This window comes from Apis cerana, linkage group LG7 (genome assembly GCF_029169275.1).
Source record: "Apis cerana isolate GH-2021 linkage group LG7, AcerK_1.0, whole genome shotgun sequence".
In the NCBI taxonomy this organism is placed as follows: Eukaryota; Metazoa; Arthropoda; class Insecta; order Hymenoptera; family Apidae; genus Apis; species Apis cerana.
The window spans coordinates 8,351,460-8,371,757 of NC_083858.1; the positions used below are offsets into that span (position 1 = coordinate 8,351,460).

A 20,298-nucleotide genomic window follows, 5' to 3' on the forward strand; every position below is an offset into this window, starting at 1 on the left:
TTCCAATAAGTATATTCTCGCGTTCGTTTAAAAAGAAAAAAAAAAAAAAAAGAAAAAAGAAACAAGAAGAAGAAAAAAGAAACGCGATATTTCAATAATCTAATGCGTCGGGTGGAAATTCTTATCTCGGAGCGAAAAAAAGACGAAGGTGAGTTGATCCGAAGGGAAATGCGAAATAATATTGGACTGGAAAGAAGATTGAAAGGAGAAAGAAAGTGAGCTCGAGAGACAGAAGAGTAGCGGGCAAAGCGAGAGACAAAGCGAGGAGGAGGAAAAAGAAGGGAGGAAGAGAAAGACACGTGTACGCGGGCGCACACACTCGCGCGGACACGGACAGAGATAGAGCGAGCGAGGAAAAGAGAGGGACGGAAAGGCTTGTATTCGCCACTGGCAGGACCCTTTCCAAAGTTAATGATTCGATCATTGCGATGGGTGGTAGCAGGGTGGTGGGAACGAATGGCGTGGGTCGAAGTAGTAGGAGAAGTGCCAGAGAAGTACAGGAGAGGATCGGTCCGCGCAAGAAAGTAAGCCCGATCTCAGTTCGAACGGTTCGCCGAGATCGGTTCGCTACGTCTTCTTCGGTTTTACCGGTTCGGTGCGCGGCTCGACGTCCTTCCGCTTAATTTATCAGCTAACGAACGAGGCGACGTCCTTTTAAAAGAGGGATAATGCCGAAGCACAGAATCTGCACAATGCCTCGTCTCACGTACAGAAATCGTTTGACACCCCTGATGCCCGTGGCTGGTCACTCGAGTCCCGGTGTGAAGTTGTCCGTTGAGTTTAGGTTACCGACTATTCTCAAACGTATGTATTGTCGAATTGCTAATAGACCTCGTATCCGTTATCGTGTTATCGTCTTTTCGCTCTAAGGTTATTGTTCGAGTTGGGCACAAACAACGTTAGAAATCGTGATAGATGTATTTTGAAAAATTTTTTTTTCTTTTTTAAAGGATTCGATGGAAAATAAGAAGATGACAGGTTTTTATAAGTTTGGAGAAAAGTTGAGAAAATGTTATGTTTAGAGGGAATGTGGAATCAAATTGTTTTATGTATAATTTTATTATAAAAAAAAATAAATGAAATTGATATATCTATTTTCATCTAGATTTTTGGACTATATAATTAAGAAATAATTGGATTTGAAAATTTTTCTAAAGATTGTTATTTCAAGATCGATTAATTGTAACAATTAATTTTTAACAATTTATGTATGTGTATATATATATGAAGAAAACGATTAAGACATATTTATTTATTTAATTTTTGTTCGATACAATTAATAAAATTTTTATCGAAAAAAAATATATAAAACATAATTTTATTTATATAGAAGAAATCATTTAAAAATATGTTTGATTATTAATTATATGTGAAAACATTGAGAGAATAAATATGACATAGTTTTACATTAATTATATCAAATTTTAGGAAAATGAATCAATATATTATTTTCGTTTAATTCTCTATTAATATTATTTATAAAATTTATAAATTATGCAAAATTTCTAATTTTTGAAAAAATTGATGAAATATATTTTACGAAACATCTTATGAATAATTTCATTTTATATATAATTATATATAATTTAATTTCATTTTATATATAATTAAATATATTTATCATTAAACAGAAAAAAAATCATGAATATAAAAATGTGAAAGTTCTTTTACAAAAAATACATCTTTCAATTAAATGTTAATAAAATGTTATTTTACCAAACTTTAGATCTGTTCATTTTTTTAATCTTATGTAATTTCATTATATATGTTGAAGAAAAATTTTCGTTCATTGCTAATGACGAATCTCATTATCATTTCTTTATAAAATATTATAAATTTTTTAAATATGAATTCTTTAAAATGTTATGTTATAAAAATATCATAAACAGTTACGTAAAGTATTCCAGAAATACCGAAAATGTATTTAAATCTTTTATTATTTGGCATCATGAAGTACAGTGAAGTTATATCACAATAATTGAACCGGTTTTTTAAACTACTGCTTACCAATTTTTTTTAGTTAATTTAAATGATTGAATATCCTTATTTTTCGCAAATGAACTCGAAGATATAAAGAATTTTTTTAATTTTTCCTAAAATGAATCACATATATAAATAATTTATCTTATAATATATACTCCAAATATTAACAATAATACACAATATTAAAGACAAAAAAGAATAATTTTGGTATATCATTTGAAATAAAATTATTGTACATTTTTTTTGGTATACAAATACAAAATATCTGATTTTTTTTCCTATTGTAAAATAACATTTGTAATAGGATTGATGATAGATAATAAATTTTTTAAAGTATATAATTCATATTAAAGTATAAATGCATAAATATCTATATGGATGTAAATTATATAAATTACACGAATAAAATAAGAGAATAATTTATAAATGAAAAATAAATATAAATGAAAAAAATATAAAGTCTTAATTGCAAAAAATTGCATGATAGTACAACGAATGTATACATACCATACATGCCACAATGTGTATTTCGATTTAAGCAACTCGGATTTCACCATTAATTACTGTACATAATCGCTTGTATTCGTTAATGCTACACATACCAGTTTATACAAGTATTAGTAAGTACTTTATACATATTAATCACGCATGTCGTTGGACGTCTTGTTACCAAGTATGTACATACGTGATCAGAATTTTATCAATATGATTTATAATTTATGTCATTGATCATAAAAGGTTTATTCAAATTATTGCATATCTATATATATTAAAATGTAAATATTTTGATATAATCATTTATTTTCATTTAGATATTTTCTTTCGATCAATTTTATATTTACCATTTGATAAATTATTTTATGAACATTACTTGATAAATTATGTTATATTATAAATGTTTTATTACATTTTTTAATAATTTTCTAAAACAAAGCTTTTTTATGAAATTTTAATCGTTTTACGTGATATTTTGTTTACATTTATTCATATACATTATCAAAAGCTTTAGAAATAATCATATTTCTGCATGAAATAAAAAATCTTTTATAAATTAATACATAACTTTTGGACAGATATTATTTGGAATTCTTCATTGCTTTCAAACTTTTGGACAGTAGTGTATGTTATATACATTTACCAAGTATTCGTATCAGTATCAACCTTTCGCATGAAAGCAAATGCATGTAATTTAATCCATGTAAGCTCATTGCATTTTGTTTCATTGGAATTTCAATTTATTTCAGTCACAATGTTATTCAATATTGTTGTCAATTTTTTGCAGAATGGTGGCTTTGGTGGTTGCTTGTACCAGGATGTTTTGCATCTTGGACCAAATACATCGAGGAGTACGATTCTATCAATATTGCTAGATGCGATGTCCATTGTGGTGGTAATTATCCTGATAAAGTAAGTGTAATTTACATTAATTATTTAATTTAATTTATCGTTTATCGTGCAAATATTGAAGTTATACAGAAAGATTGACGAATGTGTAGAAAAGTGTGTATTTATATTTTCGTTATATCGATTTTTTTTTTATATCGATATTTATTTTCCATTATGATAAATATTTCGAGAAAATGATTTTATGATAAATTTATGTAACAAATTGGAAAAATAAACGAAAGTAATTCCTAGGATAATTTTACTTTTCTTGTTGAAATACATTTAAGATCGAATAACAATCTCGTTACAAATGAAGAAAATTGAAAACAAAATAGAAATTTGAAAATTCACAAGCACTAAGATACGCTTAATTTTTAATTTTATTTCTAGTTATTTGGTTTTTGGAGTAGATTAACTAATAGAATAAATAGAGCGTTATATAATTGTGAATTAATTCAAACGTTTAAAACTTACTTCTGGCCATTGTATTTCAAATGTCTAGAATCTTATCTAAATAATCGTACATTGTATGTAAAAATCAAAGACACTTGCTTTATGATACTAACAATAGATATTTATTTAGATTAAATACTTGATTTAATGAATATTTTAATGATGACCTGGAAATAAATTTTTTAAACAGTCCGAAGGTTTCTTAATTTTGTTTTACATTAAAATTTGTAAGAAGTTGTTTAATATATTTTTACGTTATATATATATATATATATTTTTCATAAATAAAAAAATATTAATCAAAGTATAAAACAAAATCTTTACTGGATGTTGGAATATTGAATATTGGATATTACTGGATAAATTTCAATAATAAATTGTTATTATATTTATTTGATGTTTCATAATAGAGAAATTTAATCTTTTTAGCATTTTTTAAAAATTAATTCTTTTTAATTTTTAAAAATTATGTAATTGTTTGTCAAGTTTGTCAATTGGGCTGTCTAAGCTAACAATATTTATTCTACACTTTACATCACAGTTTTAAGAGCTAGAATTGCAAGCAGAGTCAGATATTAGTGATGAGTATTTTCTTCTATACAATTTTTCTTATCTAGGTTAAAACGTATTAAACATTTTTTCATTTTCTAAAATATGTTGAAATATTTATGCATGTCAAATAATAATGATTACTTTATTGATTTCCAGAATTTAAAAAATTCTAGAAATGGAAATTTGTTAATAATATTTAAACATCTTACAAAAAGAAGAAAAAGACAAACATATATATTATTGTATTTCGAATTCTGAGAGTTTCGAAATCTCTCAAAATTTCAATTTCTATGAATTTTCAATCAATCTCTGAAATCAAACTAATATAAAATTGAAAAGTCACCGGATTGTAAATCACTTTTCAATATTTGAAACCTGAAAATGATTTCACAGTTTACTCTTATAATTTTATTAATTGTTGGCAAGCATTGCCAATTCATATATTGCTTAATGTATTTTTTTCCAATAAAAATAAATATTTTATGTAAAGTTTTTTTTAAAAAAAAGAAAATTTGAAAAGTTAATATTAAACAGTATAATTAAATGTATTATAATATTTAAAGTATATGTGTGTATATATGTATATTACTATTATATGTATATAATTATGAATGTATTGTTTTGTTTTATGTATGTGTATGTATTGTATATGTATTTGTACCGTTGTATTGTGATATATTACTTTGTTTTAGTGTATGGAAAATTGCTTGGAATCCAATTATACAAAACCTGGTTACTGTCCTGATAAAGCATCCATGACACCCTTCGAAGCTGTTTGTTTAATAGCTTGCATAGATGACTCTCGTTGTCCAGATTTAACAAAATGTTGCAGGCATGATTGCGGTGTCACGTGTATGCATCCCATCGGTTTGAACAATGTAACTGGTATGCATTGGATTTTGTTACTTGTCATTGTCACTGTCGATATGATACAATAATTTATTTTTATATTTTGTTATATTAAATTAATAGATTAATTCTAACATTGATTTCGCATATATTATGAATAAATCTTTGGATTAATTAAATTACTTACTTTTTGATTTAGTCACAAACAAATTTGATAAACAAGAAAAATACTTCAGATCAATTTTTCGAAATGACTTTAAAATATTGTATTAACAATACAATTTACAATTACACGTAATTATACATTATTGTAAGTATTTATTTTTGAACTTTCTAAAGATCTTTTAATTTTTGTATTTCGATGATCTGATTATTTATTCGTTTACAAATTTATTAAATTATACACATATAACATAAAAGTTAAATGTATGTATTATAATATGTAATAGTACATATAATACGAAGTATTTGTTGCAATTTCACAAGATTGCAAATTTTTTTGCAACATTCATAGCCATCTAATTGATCCTTACTTAGAAACGGTTTATTAATGAAAATTTTGCAATGATAACGATATCCATTTATTTTAATGATAAAATCTATACAATTAATAATATGAATAGATGTTAGATTTGTACATGTAAGATACGAGTAAGATATAAATGAAGTTTAAAATAGTGATGAGCAAATCGCGGCTCAACTACTTAAGTAAGGCCTATCGAAACGTTGCATTTCATTTATCTGAATTGAGATGCATATGACAAAAAATTTTAGCCACAGGCATGATATATTATCAATATGAAGCATGCATTAAGTGAACACTTGAAAAAGTATTCACCCGCGATAATAATTCCCAGGATTGTCAAGATATGTTTCTTTGTAAATTTATGTTGAAAATAACAAAAATTCTCTTCATAAATTCAATTTCAAAAATAAATTATTAATTAATTAATATACTTAAATATTTAATACTGCGATTATTCGTATAGAATATTGTGCTTTTATTTTTGACTATTTTGAAAAAAAAAATATATATATATATTTCATCCATATTACTTTAATCTTGTAAGGATTAAAAATTAATTTTTAAAGATAAAAATAAAGAATATATTATTTATAAAATATATTAAAAATTTTGAACAATTCTATATTATAACTAATAAATTATTATTATAAGATCAAATTCTCATCTTTTGCATATTCTTGTATTTTTTCAGATTTACCTCTAATTCCCGAAAATATACAAATCAGACAACAGAAAAACAATTTAATTCTATTGTCTTGGCAAAATTCGAATGTCCAACGAACAAATGATTCCGTCGAGAACGAAGATGTAAGATATTTAGTGGAAGAACGGCATTTACTCGGGCCCAGGTATATAGAATCTAGATTAAGCTCTTGGATGGTTCGTCAGATATCAACGAAATCTCACGTAACGATACGAGAACGATTAAAAACGGGACACTGGTATCAATTTCGCGTAGCAGTTATTAATGGGAATGGTTCTCGAGGATATTCTCAACCGTCCAGACCATTCAAAACGAGAGGTAAGCAAGAATATTATTCTTAATACTAAATCTAACTATCTGTAATCAAACTAATCAAAATATCTGCACTAAATTGAATCAACATATGAAATATTTTAACTATTGCCTGATGAAATTAAATTAAGATCATTTCCCTGGAAATAGATTGTTTTGATTAATTTTCATTTCAAGAAATATTTAAAAATTAAATTCCACGAATAACATCAATTACAACTCTAATAATTATTAACTCGTCTAGATCGATATAAAAAAGATGGATTTATAAAAAAATTATTGAAAATTTATATCACTTTTAGAACCACGAAATCCAAAAGAGCCACAAAATTTAACTTTATCCAACGCTCGATTGGTAGATGGAAAATTACGTATAACCCTTAGATGGATTAAACCAGCCTCAGATGTGCCAATTACGTTTTACAAAGTGTTCTGGAGCCGTCTTGTCCATGGCCCCACTAATGATTCTATTCTTGTTTATCACAAAACAATTCTCAAAGTAAGTTTTACAATCCATTCTAAACTTAAATTTTAAAAATTAAATTTAATCATTTCATTAAGCAGACACTAATAATTAATAATTCACATTTGAATATCAGAAATCACAATTCGTTTATCGATATCTCATTTTTGCAACTTTAGATTAATTATATCCATTAAAAGTGCTATCTCTCTGCATAAAATACGCATACATCGATGAAAACTGTCGAGTATGATACAATTTCTTGTCGAATTATCTTTTGGAATACAAAGAGAAACGAGAAGAAAATTGAAAAGAAAAATGATTCTCCTCTTGTCGAATTTCAGGACAAAACTTGCTACGAGCTGAAAGATTTGGAGGTGAGGTGCCAGTATTTCCTTCAGGTACAAGCTGTCGCGCTGTACGGTGGCCGCCGATTAGTTTCGCGAAAGGCTTCGAAAGTTTTCAATAGCACCGATTATATGATATACGGTAAGATAAAATTCCAGCCTGATCTTCTTCCATCTGCTACTGGTATTTCTGTCGAGCCTAATAATTGGGATAACAAACGAAGAAGTGCCCTTTCATTGAAGCCGATATGGGGAGACGATCTCGCAGATGCGAGCGATACCATGGCGATCTCCATCTACGGCGAATGACTTGTCACTGCGGAGAGGTCAAGGCACGTTTAGTTTGGCCGATGAACCACGATGTAAAGGCCTACAACGTCTCCTGGAGGGAGGCATCCTGCTCGACATCGCAGGAAAAACTCGTATCCCATCGAAAGAAGTCTTGGTGGAAAGTTGTTCAGGTACTATATCTATACTAATGAAATGAGTCGAAACCTGATTTTTTTTTAGCTGTCTTATATGCCTCTAAAATCAGAATTAGCTTAGATTCTTTTGATTTTTTTGAAATTTTTTCAAAGTTACGATTAAATATGGATAATTTATTACATCATAAAAGAGTGCATATAAGTTTATCGTATATTTTAACATCGTTTAATTTTAACATCAAGATACGTTTCATAAACATTATTAAATTTTGTCTTGCGTTTGGATGATCAGTCATTTGAATGATCAAACTTCGAATAATAGAAATTTGAATAATCAACATTTAATTGTTAACTCATATTTATAATCCATTAATGGTAACAGAAGTCGTTTTTTTGGCCTGCAAAAGATTGCAACTTTATATTTTTTGTAATTAACAATATCGACATTATATTGTAATAGGTTAATTAATTAGAATAATCTAAAGTTGTGAAATTCATTTAAATTATTACTAGTTAATATAATTTTGAATTTCGAGAAGCAGATATACTTTTATCCCTTACAGACGTCCCATCTTGAAATAAAACATCTTCAAAGTGAATGCACATACAACGTGAACGTACGAAATATATTCAACGAGATAAGTAGTAACAACGAAAATGGTGTCAGTATAGAATTTTTCACTACCGGTTGTTTGGGGGAGTCAGAAGAAGTCAAGGATAACAATTTTTCACACGGTAGAACAACGCAATGTAAAACCAATAGTAAATTGTCAAAAAGAAAACGACACTATGCTACTTATTTCTGATTATAAATAGTTTATGTCGTAAAGTATATGATTGCCAACTTACACGTTCAAATGTTACACGAACAAAAGTTAGTATTTTTAAATACTTAAAGCCATATATTCATCATATATTGCTAATTCATCATAATAAACAAGATTCTTATTCTATAATATATCATCGTGTGTTGATAATAAATTAACTATATTGATTGATATTTTTGAATGTGATCAATTGTTTTTTTTTGTTACATTTGTTATTATATGAAAACAATGTTCATTTGGAAAAATATATGGACATAAAATAATCCTATTAAAAAAATCACAACTGTAGAAATAATAAACATTCTTTGTTATAAATATTAATAATCTTTCAACTTGTAATTATATTCAAAATTTTAAATTTTTGATATAAATTGATATTATTTTCTCTATAATATTCAGAATTTTTAATATATTAGCTTAATAAATTATTTTTCCAAATAAAACATTATATAGTACTATTCAATGTTCTCTTTCTCTATCATATTCTCTATTATATGTTACAGTATCTTAATAATTTTGTGATTTTATTATAATAAAGAGCTAGATTTTTAAGATCATATTCTTTAAATAGTAGATAAAAAATTATATTACACATAAACATATATTATATTTTTATATTCCATATATCATATAATTGTTTTTTAGAGAATATATATGTATATTTTATTATTGTAATGAGTTCTTACCTTTTGAAGTATTCACTTTCAAAAAAAAAAAGATATTCATTGTGATATTATAAATTTATATCAATTAATACGAAAATATAATTTAATGCTATAAAATATAGAATGTTTATTTTTCTTTCCTTTTTTTCTTGATTTAACGATTTTCTTTATTTCCAATAACTTAATTCGATGAAAATGAGTCGAATATGATATATATTTCAATCTTTACTTTTTATAAAATGTTTTATATTAAAATAATTTTAATTATTTAAAAAAAATAAAACTATAATTAAATAAAATATCATGTTATAATTAAATAAAAATATTATAATATAAGAAACTTTTAATCATAAATATCACATGTACTATTGATTAATACAAGATATTACAATAATTTGATTCAATCTTGTCTTGCTTTCAAAAATAATAAACATACCGAATATGCTTGATTTAGAATCTGAAAAAAAAACAATACAGCTATGTTATGAATATTAATAATCGAAATAATTATAAGTGTAGGTAGAATATCAAAATAAAAATTTTAATTAACACATATGCGTTGAATATATCTCTATCATTGCTCCATTCTATATATCATATTTGTTATTTTTTGTATGCAACATACATGATGTTAATATATTCGTGGAACACTTTGAACAATTCAGAAATAAACGCAAAAGTTAATACTAAAAATGAGATTTATTTATTAAGTTATAAACAAGTGAAATTTTCGTTATAAACGAAACGAGACAACGAAATAGAATAAAACAGCTCTATCTCCGATATACCATTGCATTATATCATTTTGTTTCTTTGCCTCGCTTTATATAACACAAACTTGAATTGCTTATAATATAATAAATAAGACTGATATTTTTGAATACCAATTTTTGTATTTATTTTAGTTTCTAGAATCGAGGCTATCTATAAAGGTATATCTCACGAATATATTAACATTCTATATTTATCTACATACCAAACAACTTTTACACGATATTTTTATATACTCAATTTCTCATTAGATATTCTACCTTCACAAATATCCTGATATTTATGATATTTCTTCTTTATTTTTTTTCATTTCGCTATTTTTGTCTATCTTCTAGGATATAGCGTTAATTAATTTACATTTAAATATAATTATAATCATAATTATGAAAACTTACCGACATAAAAGATGGTAAAGTTAAATCAATATTTTGAAAATTGGATATTTTACACTTTAATTCGTTAGTCAAACTTATCATAAGAATTATACGTTGAAAGCGTACGTCGTAAGAGTACCATTTTTCATATACCACATCATCTGCTATAGACGAACTCTAATAATTTGGAACAATTATATTTTATTATTAAGAAAAATAATATTGTATTGTTATTGTGAATTAAATTAAATTACTTTCTTTGATATGTAATCGTGTTTTTACAAATAATTGAATAAATCATACCGCTTCAAATAAACGTTGAATACAATAACATAATATATAAAATTGTATTAGTGCACCGATTGTATACGATGCAAGTAAACATTTTTCAAAATACTTGGCCGAAGTCTGAAAAAATTATTGGCTTTTCTCTTTATGAAATAAATGATAAACAAAAAGCGATAAAAAAAAATAAGATTCTATTTTAAAAAAATTGGAATATAAAATGTACCATTGCAAACATAAAACTCAGAAAGCAGAACCGGAAAACGTAGCTTAAGTAAAGAAATCCAATATTGGGAGAAATTAATTTTTTCAATATAGTAGTCGTCCTATAATAATTATAAATTTATTTTATTTAATTAAAATTATTATTAAAATATTGTCAAAATATTTATTATAATATCGAATAAATATTAAACAGATGATTAAATATATTTTATATATAATTAAAAATTTGATGTGATTAATCATCGATACAAATTAAAAAATGATATTGCTCATATTATGAAATTTAAATAATAATAATTAAACATCAATAAAATTTACTATTGATTAAACTTCTATGAGTACTTACTCGATTACAGTTTCAAAATGGCGGGTTAACAACTTCATTTCCTGTCTGACATTGTCGTTTTGCCAAATAATATTCTTATATAGATCTTTCGTTATTTGATGTTTCTCTTTAAGTATAATCGCAAATTTGATTCTAAGATATTTGTATTGTGCCGTTATTAAAAGGCACAAGTATATGGTATAGATATCTAGACTAATTTTTCTAATTATCGTATCTTCACCGCCAAGCAATTGAAGAAAAATGCCACAAATAAAAATATCGTTTGAGAAAGGTTGTTTGGAAAAAACGGCTGGCATTATAAAATCCTCGTAATAAAACTCATTCTTTTGAAACAATTTGATCAACGGAGATAATATCCATATCATAAGCGAAGCAACACTAGCAATTACATAAATTTTTAAAGGCATCTCTAACGGTTTCACCGTATCAATTATCACGCTTCGAAATATTTCGTCTTCTGTAATCAGAAGATGATTCAACTTTCCGATTAATTTATATAGCAACTTTTTACGACTGTGTAAGTATATGTTGAAGATTATCACTTCAAACGAGATGGCTATGTTCACTGTTCCATCCTTTAACGCTTTTTCCCCCGACACATTGAAAAGTCCGAGAAAAGAGGCGGTCACGTATATCAGTTCTATTATCCAAGCGATGACGAAATAGATTTTCAAAATTATGGATAATTTCTCATTTATATTGTTCATCGGTAAAAAGTTTCCCGAAACCATGTTTGCGAAGGCGTTCAAACGATTCAAATTTTGAAAATTCATTTCCTTCCTTACTTAATCTTCTTGTAATTTTTATGGATAGAAAAATAATAATTTTGATGAATGAAAGGAGAAAAATTCTGCAAGGAAAATTGTTATGTATCTTTTTATAAATTTGATTCATAAGAGGATAAAAACTAAACTAAACTAAAAAGGATATACAAGGATCTTTTTTTTTAATATTATATTCGTGTTATATTTACGTATATCACTAAAAGCTTGCGAGTACTCTATCAATTCGAAGTGTTCGATACAATTGTTGCTTGTCATTGCATTCTTCATCTGTTTATTCTTTTTTTTATTTTTACCACCATTGCTATATACAGATTGCAATTTAAAATTCTTTCAGTATATAATTATCGATCGTTAGTCGTATAATTACAACTTAGTATCTTTCTTTTTATGGGAGAGAAAGAATTTGTGTATACAATGTATAATTTACATAATTATCATTAAATTGCTTAAAATTTCTTATAGCTTCTTGTTTTTTTTTTTTGATGTAGAAATTGAAATGATGAATTCATAAAGAAATTAATCACATGAAATGAAAGAGTCGAAGTTTCTTTTCACCTTTGTCATTATATTATTGATTAAAGTGATAGTTTATTTCTTCTAGATGTTGGATTACTAAGAGAACTATAAAACTTGATATCTGTTTGTGGATGGAAAATACGTTTTTCTTAAGTGAATTAAACCAATTTTAAACGTGCCAATTATATTTTATAAAGTGTTCTAGAGCTAGCTTATTTAGCTAAATTAATGTTTCTATTGTCATTTCATCATAAAACAATTCTATAAATTACATATATTTTTATGTGTATATAGTATCATTAATATTATTGTTGATTGGAATTCAATTGTCAGAAAATATTGTATAATATATTATTTAATATATATATTATATTCATGCATTTCCCAGATATTTTATCATAGAAGAAGAAATGGAAAACGAAAGGTAAAAAGTATACTATATAAGCTTTAATAAATTTCTTTTGCTTCACAACTTAAGGTAAGTATCATTATTACAATTTGATCCATTGAAAATTATCACCTAATACTTTATTTATTGTTGATCTTGTTTCAAACATTTCCAATTTCCATATTATTATACACACACATGTCTCATATCGCGTGCAATTTGAAATTGCTCCAATATATTTATAATCACCAATCATTACCAGTAACTTGATATATTCGTTTTAGTCATATTTGTGTAGTATATTGTATTTTAGATGTATCAATTATATTTTGATATTCTCTTGTTCATAATTTGGTTATTGATTTTATTCTTGTTATCATAAAATTATTTTCAAAGTAATTTTTAAATGTATATAAATAATATTATTAATTTTCTATTATTAATTCATTAATTATTCACTTCAAATTAAATTCTTTAATAATTAAATATCATTTCAGTACATATCGATCTACATTTAAATATTTTTAAATTTATTCTATCTGTCTATTCTTTCTATCTATTCTTATTCATTTGGAATGTACATATTATAAGTAATTAAGTAAAAATTCTATAATAAACTTTTAATCATATTGTGTAAAAAATATGGATATATGTATCGACTATTATTGCAATAATTTAATTTAACTTTGTCTTGCTTTCAAAAATAACAAACATACCGAATATGCTTGATTTAAAATCTGAAAAAGTAATACAGAAATATTATTAATATCTATAATTAAAATTAATAAATTATTTATACGCAGAAAGTTTCAAAGTAAATCGATTAAACTTTATATTATTATATGAATAGAAATAAGAAAAAATTTATACGAGAATCTAAAATCGAAGTACATTTTTTTCTCACATTGAGATTTCTTAATATAAATATTATTTTTTTAAAAAAAAGAATTTATATTTTGATATAATAATCATTCAAAATAAAAACTCACCGACATAAAAGACGGTAATGTTAAATCGATATTTCGAAAACTAGATAATTTGCACTTTAATTTATTAGCCAAAATTATCATAAGAATTATATGTTGAAACTTTACATCATGAAAATACCATTTTTCGTGTACTATATCGTCTGCTACAGTTGTACTCTAACGATTTGAGAGAAATTATATTATTTAAATTCTTAAACATAATTAATTAGTTCTTTTTTCGTCATTTACGTATTGCATTTTCATTAAACAAAAATAATAAATGTAAATTAAATCGTAATTTTTTCGCAAATTACTGAAAAAAAATCATACCGCTTCAAGTAACTGCTGAATACAATAACACAATATATAAAATTGTATTAATGCACCGATTGTATACGATACAAGTAAACATTTTTCAACATACATGGCTGAGCTCTGAAAAAAAAAATAAATAGCTTTTTCTTTATAAAAGAATAAACAAACGACAAGGTAACGTGATTCTGCATTAAAGAATTGAAGATGTACCGTTGCAAGCATAAAACTCAGAAAGCAGAATCGAAAAACGTAGTTTATGTAAAGAATTCCAATATTTGGGGAAAGTAATTTCTTCAACATGACAGTCATTCTATAATAATAATAATAATAATAATAATAATAATAATAATAATAAATTTTTATTATGAAATTACATAATTAAATTATATAATTTGGAAATTATATATTGATAATCGATATTTCATCTATTATATTTTCTTTTTCAGTGAAAAATATTTGTGGATAATTTTGAGTAATTTTATGTAATTATTATTGTATACATTCAATAATAGTAAAATTTCATAAAAATTTAGAATTGTCACAAAAATATTTTAAATCGATATCTTTTAAATTATTATATTTTCAAATAGTAAATATTTAGACGCTATTATATAACATGAAATTTAATTACATAATAAATTATTGTTAAAAATATTAAAAAAAATAATATATAAATAATTAATAATTCAAAAGATTCAATATTAATCATATTTGCATATATATTATATTTACTCGACTACAATTTCAAAATGGCGGGTTAACAACTTCATTTCCTGTTTGACCATTTTATCATTTATCTCGTAGACATTTTGCCAAATAATAAAACCGTTGTAGAAATCTTTCGGTGTTTTCTGCTCGAGTATAGTGGCAAACTTGATCCTAAGATACTTGTATTGTGCCGTTATTAAAAGTATCAAGTGCATCGTGTAGAGATCCAAGCTGATCTTTCTGAGCAACGTGTACGCACTGCCAAAAATCTGTAGGACAACGCCACCAATGAAAACACCGATTGGAAAAGGCTCGTTTGATATGACTGCCGGCACTTGATAATCCGTGTAATAGAATTCATTTTTTCGAAACGTTTTAGCGAGCGGCAACGATGCCCAAATCATAAGAGAACCAACGCTGGCGATTATATAGATTCTAAGAGGCTTCTCCAACGGTTTCACCGTACCAATTGTCACATCGCGAAGCGTTTCGTCCTCCACGACTAGAAGGTAATTCAACTTTCCGATTAATCCACGTAACAATTTCTTACGATTGTGCAGATAAACGATCAAGATGAACACTTCTAACGAGATCACAATGTTCACAGTGCTGTCCTTTAATGCTCTTTCCCTCGATACATTGAAAAGTCCGAGAATACAGGCAGCCAAATATGCCAATTCTATCATCCAAACAAGGATCGAATAGATTTTCAGAACGATAGATAATTCCTTTTTTATATCGGTTATTGGTAAAATATTTCCCGAGACCACGTTTACGAAAGTGTTCAAACGATTCAGATTTTGAAAATTCATTTTTAATCACTCTCACTTGATTCTTTTTGCAATTTTTATCGGTATATAGATAATGTCGGTTTCGATACAATTTGTTAGAGTGAAAAAAAATATTTGTTTCTTTTTTTGGTGAGTTTAGTATTAATTTATTATCGCTTAAAATATATTTTTTCTACTATCGTGTAGATTTTGGGAATGATCTATCGTTTCAACATATTCGATGCAACTGTTGCTCGTCATTGCATTGTTGATCTGTTTATTCATTTTTCATATTTACTAAACCACAGAGTGCACCATATCACGTGCAATTTAAAATTCTTTCAGTGTATAATCATCGATCGTTAGTCGAGTTGCAATTACAACTCGGTATCATTCTCTTTAATTTGAACAATTATTTATCTGAAAAGATCCCTATATGTATATATTCGTATGTGTAAATGTATATTATTGTAGATTTGTTTAAAATATCTATTCAGTTCTTCTCTTTTGATGTAGAAATTTATCATAAATTTATAAAGAAATTAGCCACGTGAAAAGAAAGAGACGAAGTTTCTTTCTTTCATTATATTATTAAAAAGATAATTTATATTACTTCTAGAAACATTTCAAAAATCTAAGAGAGAACTACGAAACTTAACATTATTCATAGCTCGATCAGTGGAAAATTGTGTAACTCTGAGATGGATTTTACACGTACTTTACGAAATTCTGAAATTTATAATCGATTATTCTCGTTTATCACAATACAATTCTTAAAGTAAGTTTTATATATATATTTTTTTAATATATAAATAATATTATTAATTTGCTATTATTAATTCACTTCATATATCCACTTCATATATCAATCAACATTTAAATGTAAATTTATATTAGAAATTATAGTTTCATTTATCGATTATTTTTGTATATTTAAATTTATTAATTATATTAGAAATTGATTTCTTTCTAGAATTCTTATTCGTTTTAGGATATATGTATTGTAATTAAATAAAAATTCCATAATGTAAGAAACTTTTAATCATCAATATCGTATATCATATAAAGAATATATTATATTGATTATTATATTATAATAATTTAATTTAATCTTTTGTTTTCAAAAATAATAAACATATCGAATATGCTTGGTTTAGAATCTGAAAAAAAATAGCACAATTATATTATTAATATTAATAATAAAAATTATTAGATTAGCTTAGCAATATTACAGTAAATCGATTGTATGAAAGAAAAAATATGAATAAATATTAACTATCGAACTACTGAACTTTAATTTATTTATAACATAATAAATAAATCTCGACATTTTTGTGTAGCAATTTTGTTTATTTATTTAGCTGCTAAAGTCGGTTATTCAAAAGTATCTTAATATATATCTTATATGTATATATATTTATAATTTGTTATTAAATATCTTTATTATATATAATATTTTTCCTTTCCATTTTTTATTATTTTTGTAAATTTTAAAATATAATATTAATTAATTTATTTTAATATAATATTTTACAATCATCAAATAAAAACCTACCGACATAAAAGATGGTAAAGTTAAATCAATATTTTGAAAATTGGATATTTTACACTTTAATTCGTTAGCCAAACTTATCATAAGAATTACACGTTGAAAGCGTACGTCGTAAGAGTACCATTTTTCATACACCACATCATCTGCTATAGACGAACTCTAATAATTTGGAACAATTATATTTTATTATTAAGAAAAATAATATTGTATTGTTATTATATTAAAAATTGTACTTTCTTTGATATTTAATAACGTTTTTGCAAATAATTGAATAAATCATACCGCTTCGAATAAATCTTGAATGCAATAACACAATGTATAAAATTGTATCAATGCACCGGTTGTATATGACACAATTATCATGTACGTAAGTTTTTCTGAAAATGAAGTCTGAAAAAATAAATACTTTTTTTACTGAATGAAATAGACGAAAAAGGACAGAAAATGCAATTCTGTTTACTCAATCAAATAGATCAAAAAGAACAGAAAATGCAATTAAAAAATTAAAATTTACGATATACCGTTGCAAACATAAAACTCAGAAAGCAGAATCGAAAAACGTAGTTTAAGTAAAGAACTCCAATATTCGGAGATAGCAATTTCTTCAACATACCAGTCATCCTATAATAATTATAAATTTATTATTTCAATAATTAAAGTATATTATCCTTGTAAATTATCATATTTTCAATGTGACAACCAAAAAATATATATTTACATATCTAGATATAATTTAAAGATTGATATGATTAATTATCGATATATTAAACTTAGTATAAGAATTAATTACACTTAATAATTGTTAATTGTAATCGAGAAAAATAATGTTGCTTATTTTATGACATATAAACAATAAATGCTAAATTAATTCAAAGTTTCATGGATACTTACTCGATTACAATTTCAAAATGGCGGGTTAACAATTTCATTTCCTGTCTGATCGTTTTATCATTGTCGCACGGAATATTTTGCCAAGTATCCTTCGCAGTTTCACCTCTTTCTTTAAGTATAGTCGCAAATTTGATTCTAAGGTATTTATATTGTGCCATTATTAAAAGGTTCAAATGCATCGTGTACAGATCCAAGCTAATCTTCCTAAATAACAAATATTCACCGCCAAACAACTGAAGTAAAACGCCACAAATAAAAACACCTGTTGAAAAAGGTTGTTTGGAAAAAACGGCTGGCATTATAAAATCCTCGTAATAAAACTCATTTTTTCGAAACAATTTGATCAACGGCGATAATATCCAAACCATAACCGAAGTAACGTTAACAAATATATATATTTTTAAAGGTTTTTCCAACGTTTTCGTCGTGCTAATTGTCACGTTTCGTAATATTTCGTCCTCATTGATCAGAATGTGATTCAGCTTCCCGATTAATCCACGCAACAACTTTTTACGACTATGTAAATATACGTTCAAGATTGTCACTTCGAACAAGAGCACCATGTTCACTGTACCATCCTTTAACGCTCTTTCCCACGGTGCATTGAAAAGTCCGAGGATACAGGAAGCCAGGTATATCAATTGTATTATCCAAACGATGATGAAATAAATTTTCGAAACTATGGATGATTTCTCATTTATATTGGTCATCGGTAAAAAATTTCCCGAAACCATGTTTGCGAGGGCGTTCAAACGATTCAAATTTTGAAAATTCATTTCCTCCCTTAATTAATCTTCTTGTAATTTTTATGGACAGAAAAATAATAATTTTGATGAATGAAAGGAGAAAAATTCTGGAAGGAAAATTGTTATGTATCTTTTTATAAATTTGATTCATAAGAAATCTCGAGTCTTCGAATTTAAAAATATTCAAGTAGTAATAAACTTTGGATAATTATTATGTGATAAATTTAGTAGCACTAAAAATGATATACAAGGATCTTTTTTCTTTTAATGTTTTATTTTATATATATATATATATATATTGGTAAAAACTTACGACTATTCTATCAATTCGAGATGTTGCTTGTCACTTCATTCTTCATCTGTTTATTTTTTTTTTATTTTTACCAGTATTACTATACACGGACTATATCTGGTATAGTGCAATTTAAAATTCTTTCAGTATATAATTATCGGTCGTTAGTCGTACAATTAAACTTAATATCTTTCTCTTTAATTGTATTTATGTAAAGAAAGAATTTTTGTGTATATACAATAATGCATATACAAATTATTATTAAATTACTTAAAATATAGTCTCATGTAGTTTCTTATTTTTTTTTGATGTAGAAATTAAAATGATGAATTTATAAAGAAATTAATCATGCGAAAAGAAAGAGTCCAAGTTTCTTTTCATCTTTGTCATTATATTATTGATTGAAGTGGCAGTTTATTTCTTTTAGAAGCACGCAATCAAGAAGAACTATAAAACTTGATATTGTTCAACAATAGTCAGATAAATAAAAAATACATATAATTCTGAAGTGGATTAATTCAATTTTATATGTGCCAATTATTTTATTTTATAAAATGTTCCAGAACTCTTTTTGTTCAATTATCATTTATCATGGAACCATTCACGAAGTAAGTTATATATATTTTTACATAAATAGTATTCTTCTATTGATATTACAATTTTTGTAATTTCAAGAAATATTTATGATAATCAATTTGTTGCTCGTTTTGAGGTGTTTGAAGTTTTCACATGCTTGAAATGGATTTTCCAAAAGAATCTCTTATACTAAAAAACAAAATAGAAAATTAAAGATGGTGTTTTTTAAAATTGACTTGCAAAATCAAATGTCTCTATTTGAATTTAATAAATTTTTCTCCTTATTTGTTTCATAATCA

General features: G+C 25.4%; 4 protein-coding genes across 4 annotated transcripts; 1 reads left to right on the forward strand and 3 right to left on the reverse strand.

Moving 5' to 3' along the window:
• On the forward strand, window positions 1-8,955 carry LOC107993227 (anosmin-1). Its single transcript, XM_017049550.3, has 8 exons — window positions 1-804; window positions 3,266-3,390; window positions 5,067-5,259; window positions 6,441-6,770; window positions 7,067-7,263; window positions 7,572-7,716; window positions 7,818-8,035; window positions 8,563-8,955. Exons 1-8 carry the CDS (start codon window positions 669-671, stop codon window positions 8,803-8,805), a joined length of 1,587 nt encoding a protein of 528 aa, XP_016905039.2. The 5' UTR covers window positions 1-668; the 3' UTR covers window positions 8,806-8,955.
• A 780-nt stretch (window positions 8,956-9,735) lies between these two features.
• On the reverse strand, window positions 9,736-13,605 carry LOC107993163 (odorant receptor 22c). Its single transcript, XM_017049434.3, has 5 exons — window positions 11,493-13,605; window positions 11,148-11,247; window positions 10,940-11,044; window positions 10,658-10,813; window positions 9,736-9,948 (listed from the first exon to the last, which is right to left on the reverse strand). Exons 1-5 carry the CDS (start codon window positions 12,263-12,265, stop codon window positions 9,892-9,894), a joined length of 1,191 nt encoding a protein of 396 aa, XP_016904923.1. The 5' UTR covers window positions 12,266-13,605; the 3' UTR covers window positions 9,736-9,891.
• Window positions 13,606-13,873: 268 nt separating this feature from the next.
• On the reverse strand, window positions 13,874-16,460 carry LOC107993165 (uncharacterized; the record flags this gene model as incomplete). The annotated part of the gene is made up of 5 exons (XM_017049436.3): window positions 15,197-16,460; window positions 14,675-14,774; window positions 14,480-14,584; window positions 14,171-14,326; window positions 13,874-13,918 (listed from the first exon to the last, which is right to left on the reverse strand). Coding segments are annotated over exons 1-5 (1,194 nt in total), but the record flags the coding sequence as incomplete, so codon positions are not given.
• A 955-nt stretch (window positions 16,461-17,415) lies between these two features.
• On the reverse strand, window positions 17,416-20,224 carry LOC107993164 (odorant receptor 22c-like). The gene is made up of 5 exons (XM_017049435.3): window positions 19,445-20,224; window positions 18,386-19,238; window positions 18,016-18,115; window positions 17,777-17,884; window positions 17,416-17,653 (listed from the first exon to the last, which is right to left on the reverse strand). The coding sequence occupies exons 2-5, from the start codon at window positions 19,159-19,161 to the stop codon at window positions 17,450-17,452; spliced, it is 1,188 nt and encodes a 395-aa protein (XP_016904924.3). The 5' UTR covers window positions 19,162-19,238; window positions 19,445-20,224; the 3' UTR covers window positions 17,416-17,449.
• Window positions 20,225-20,298: the final 74 nt, after the last annotated feature.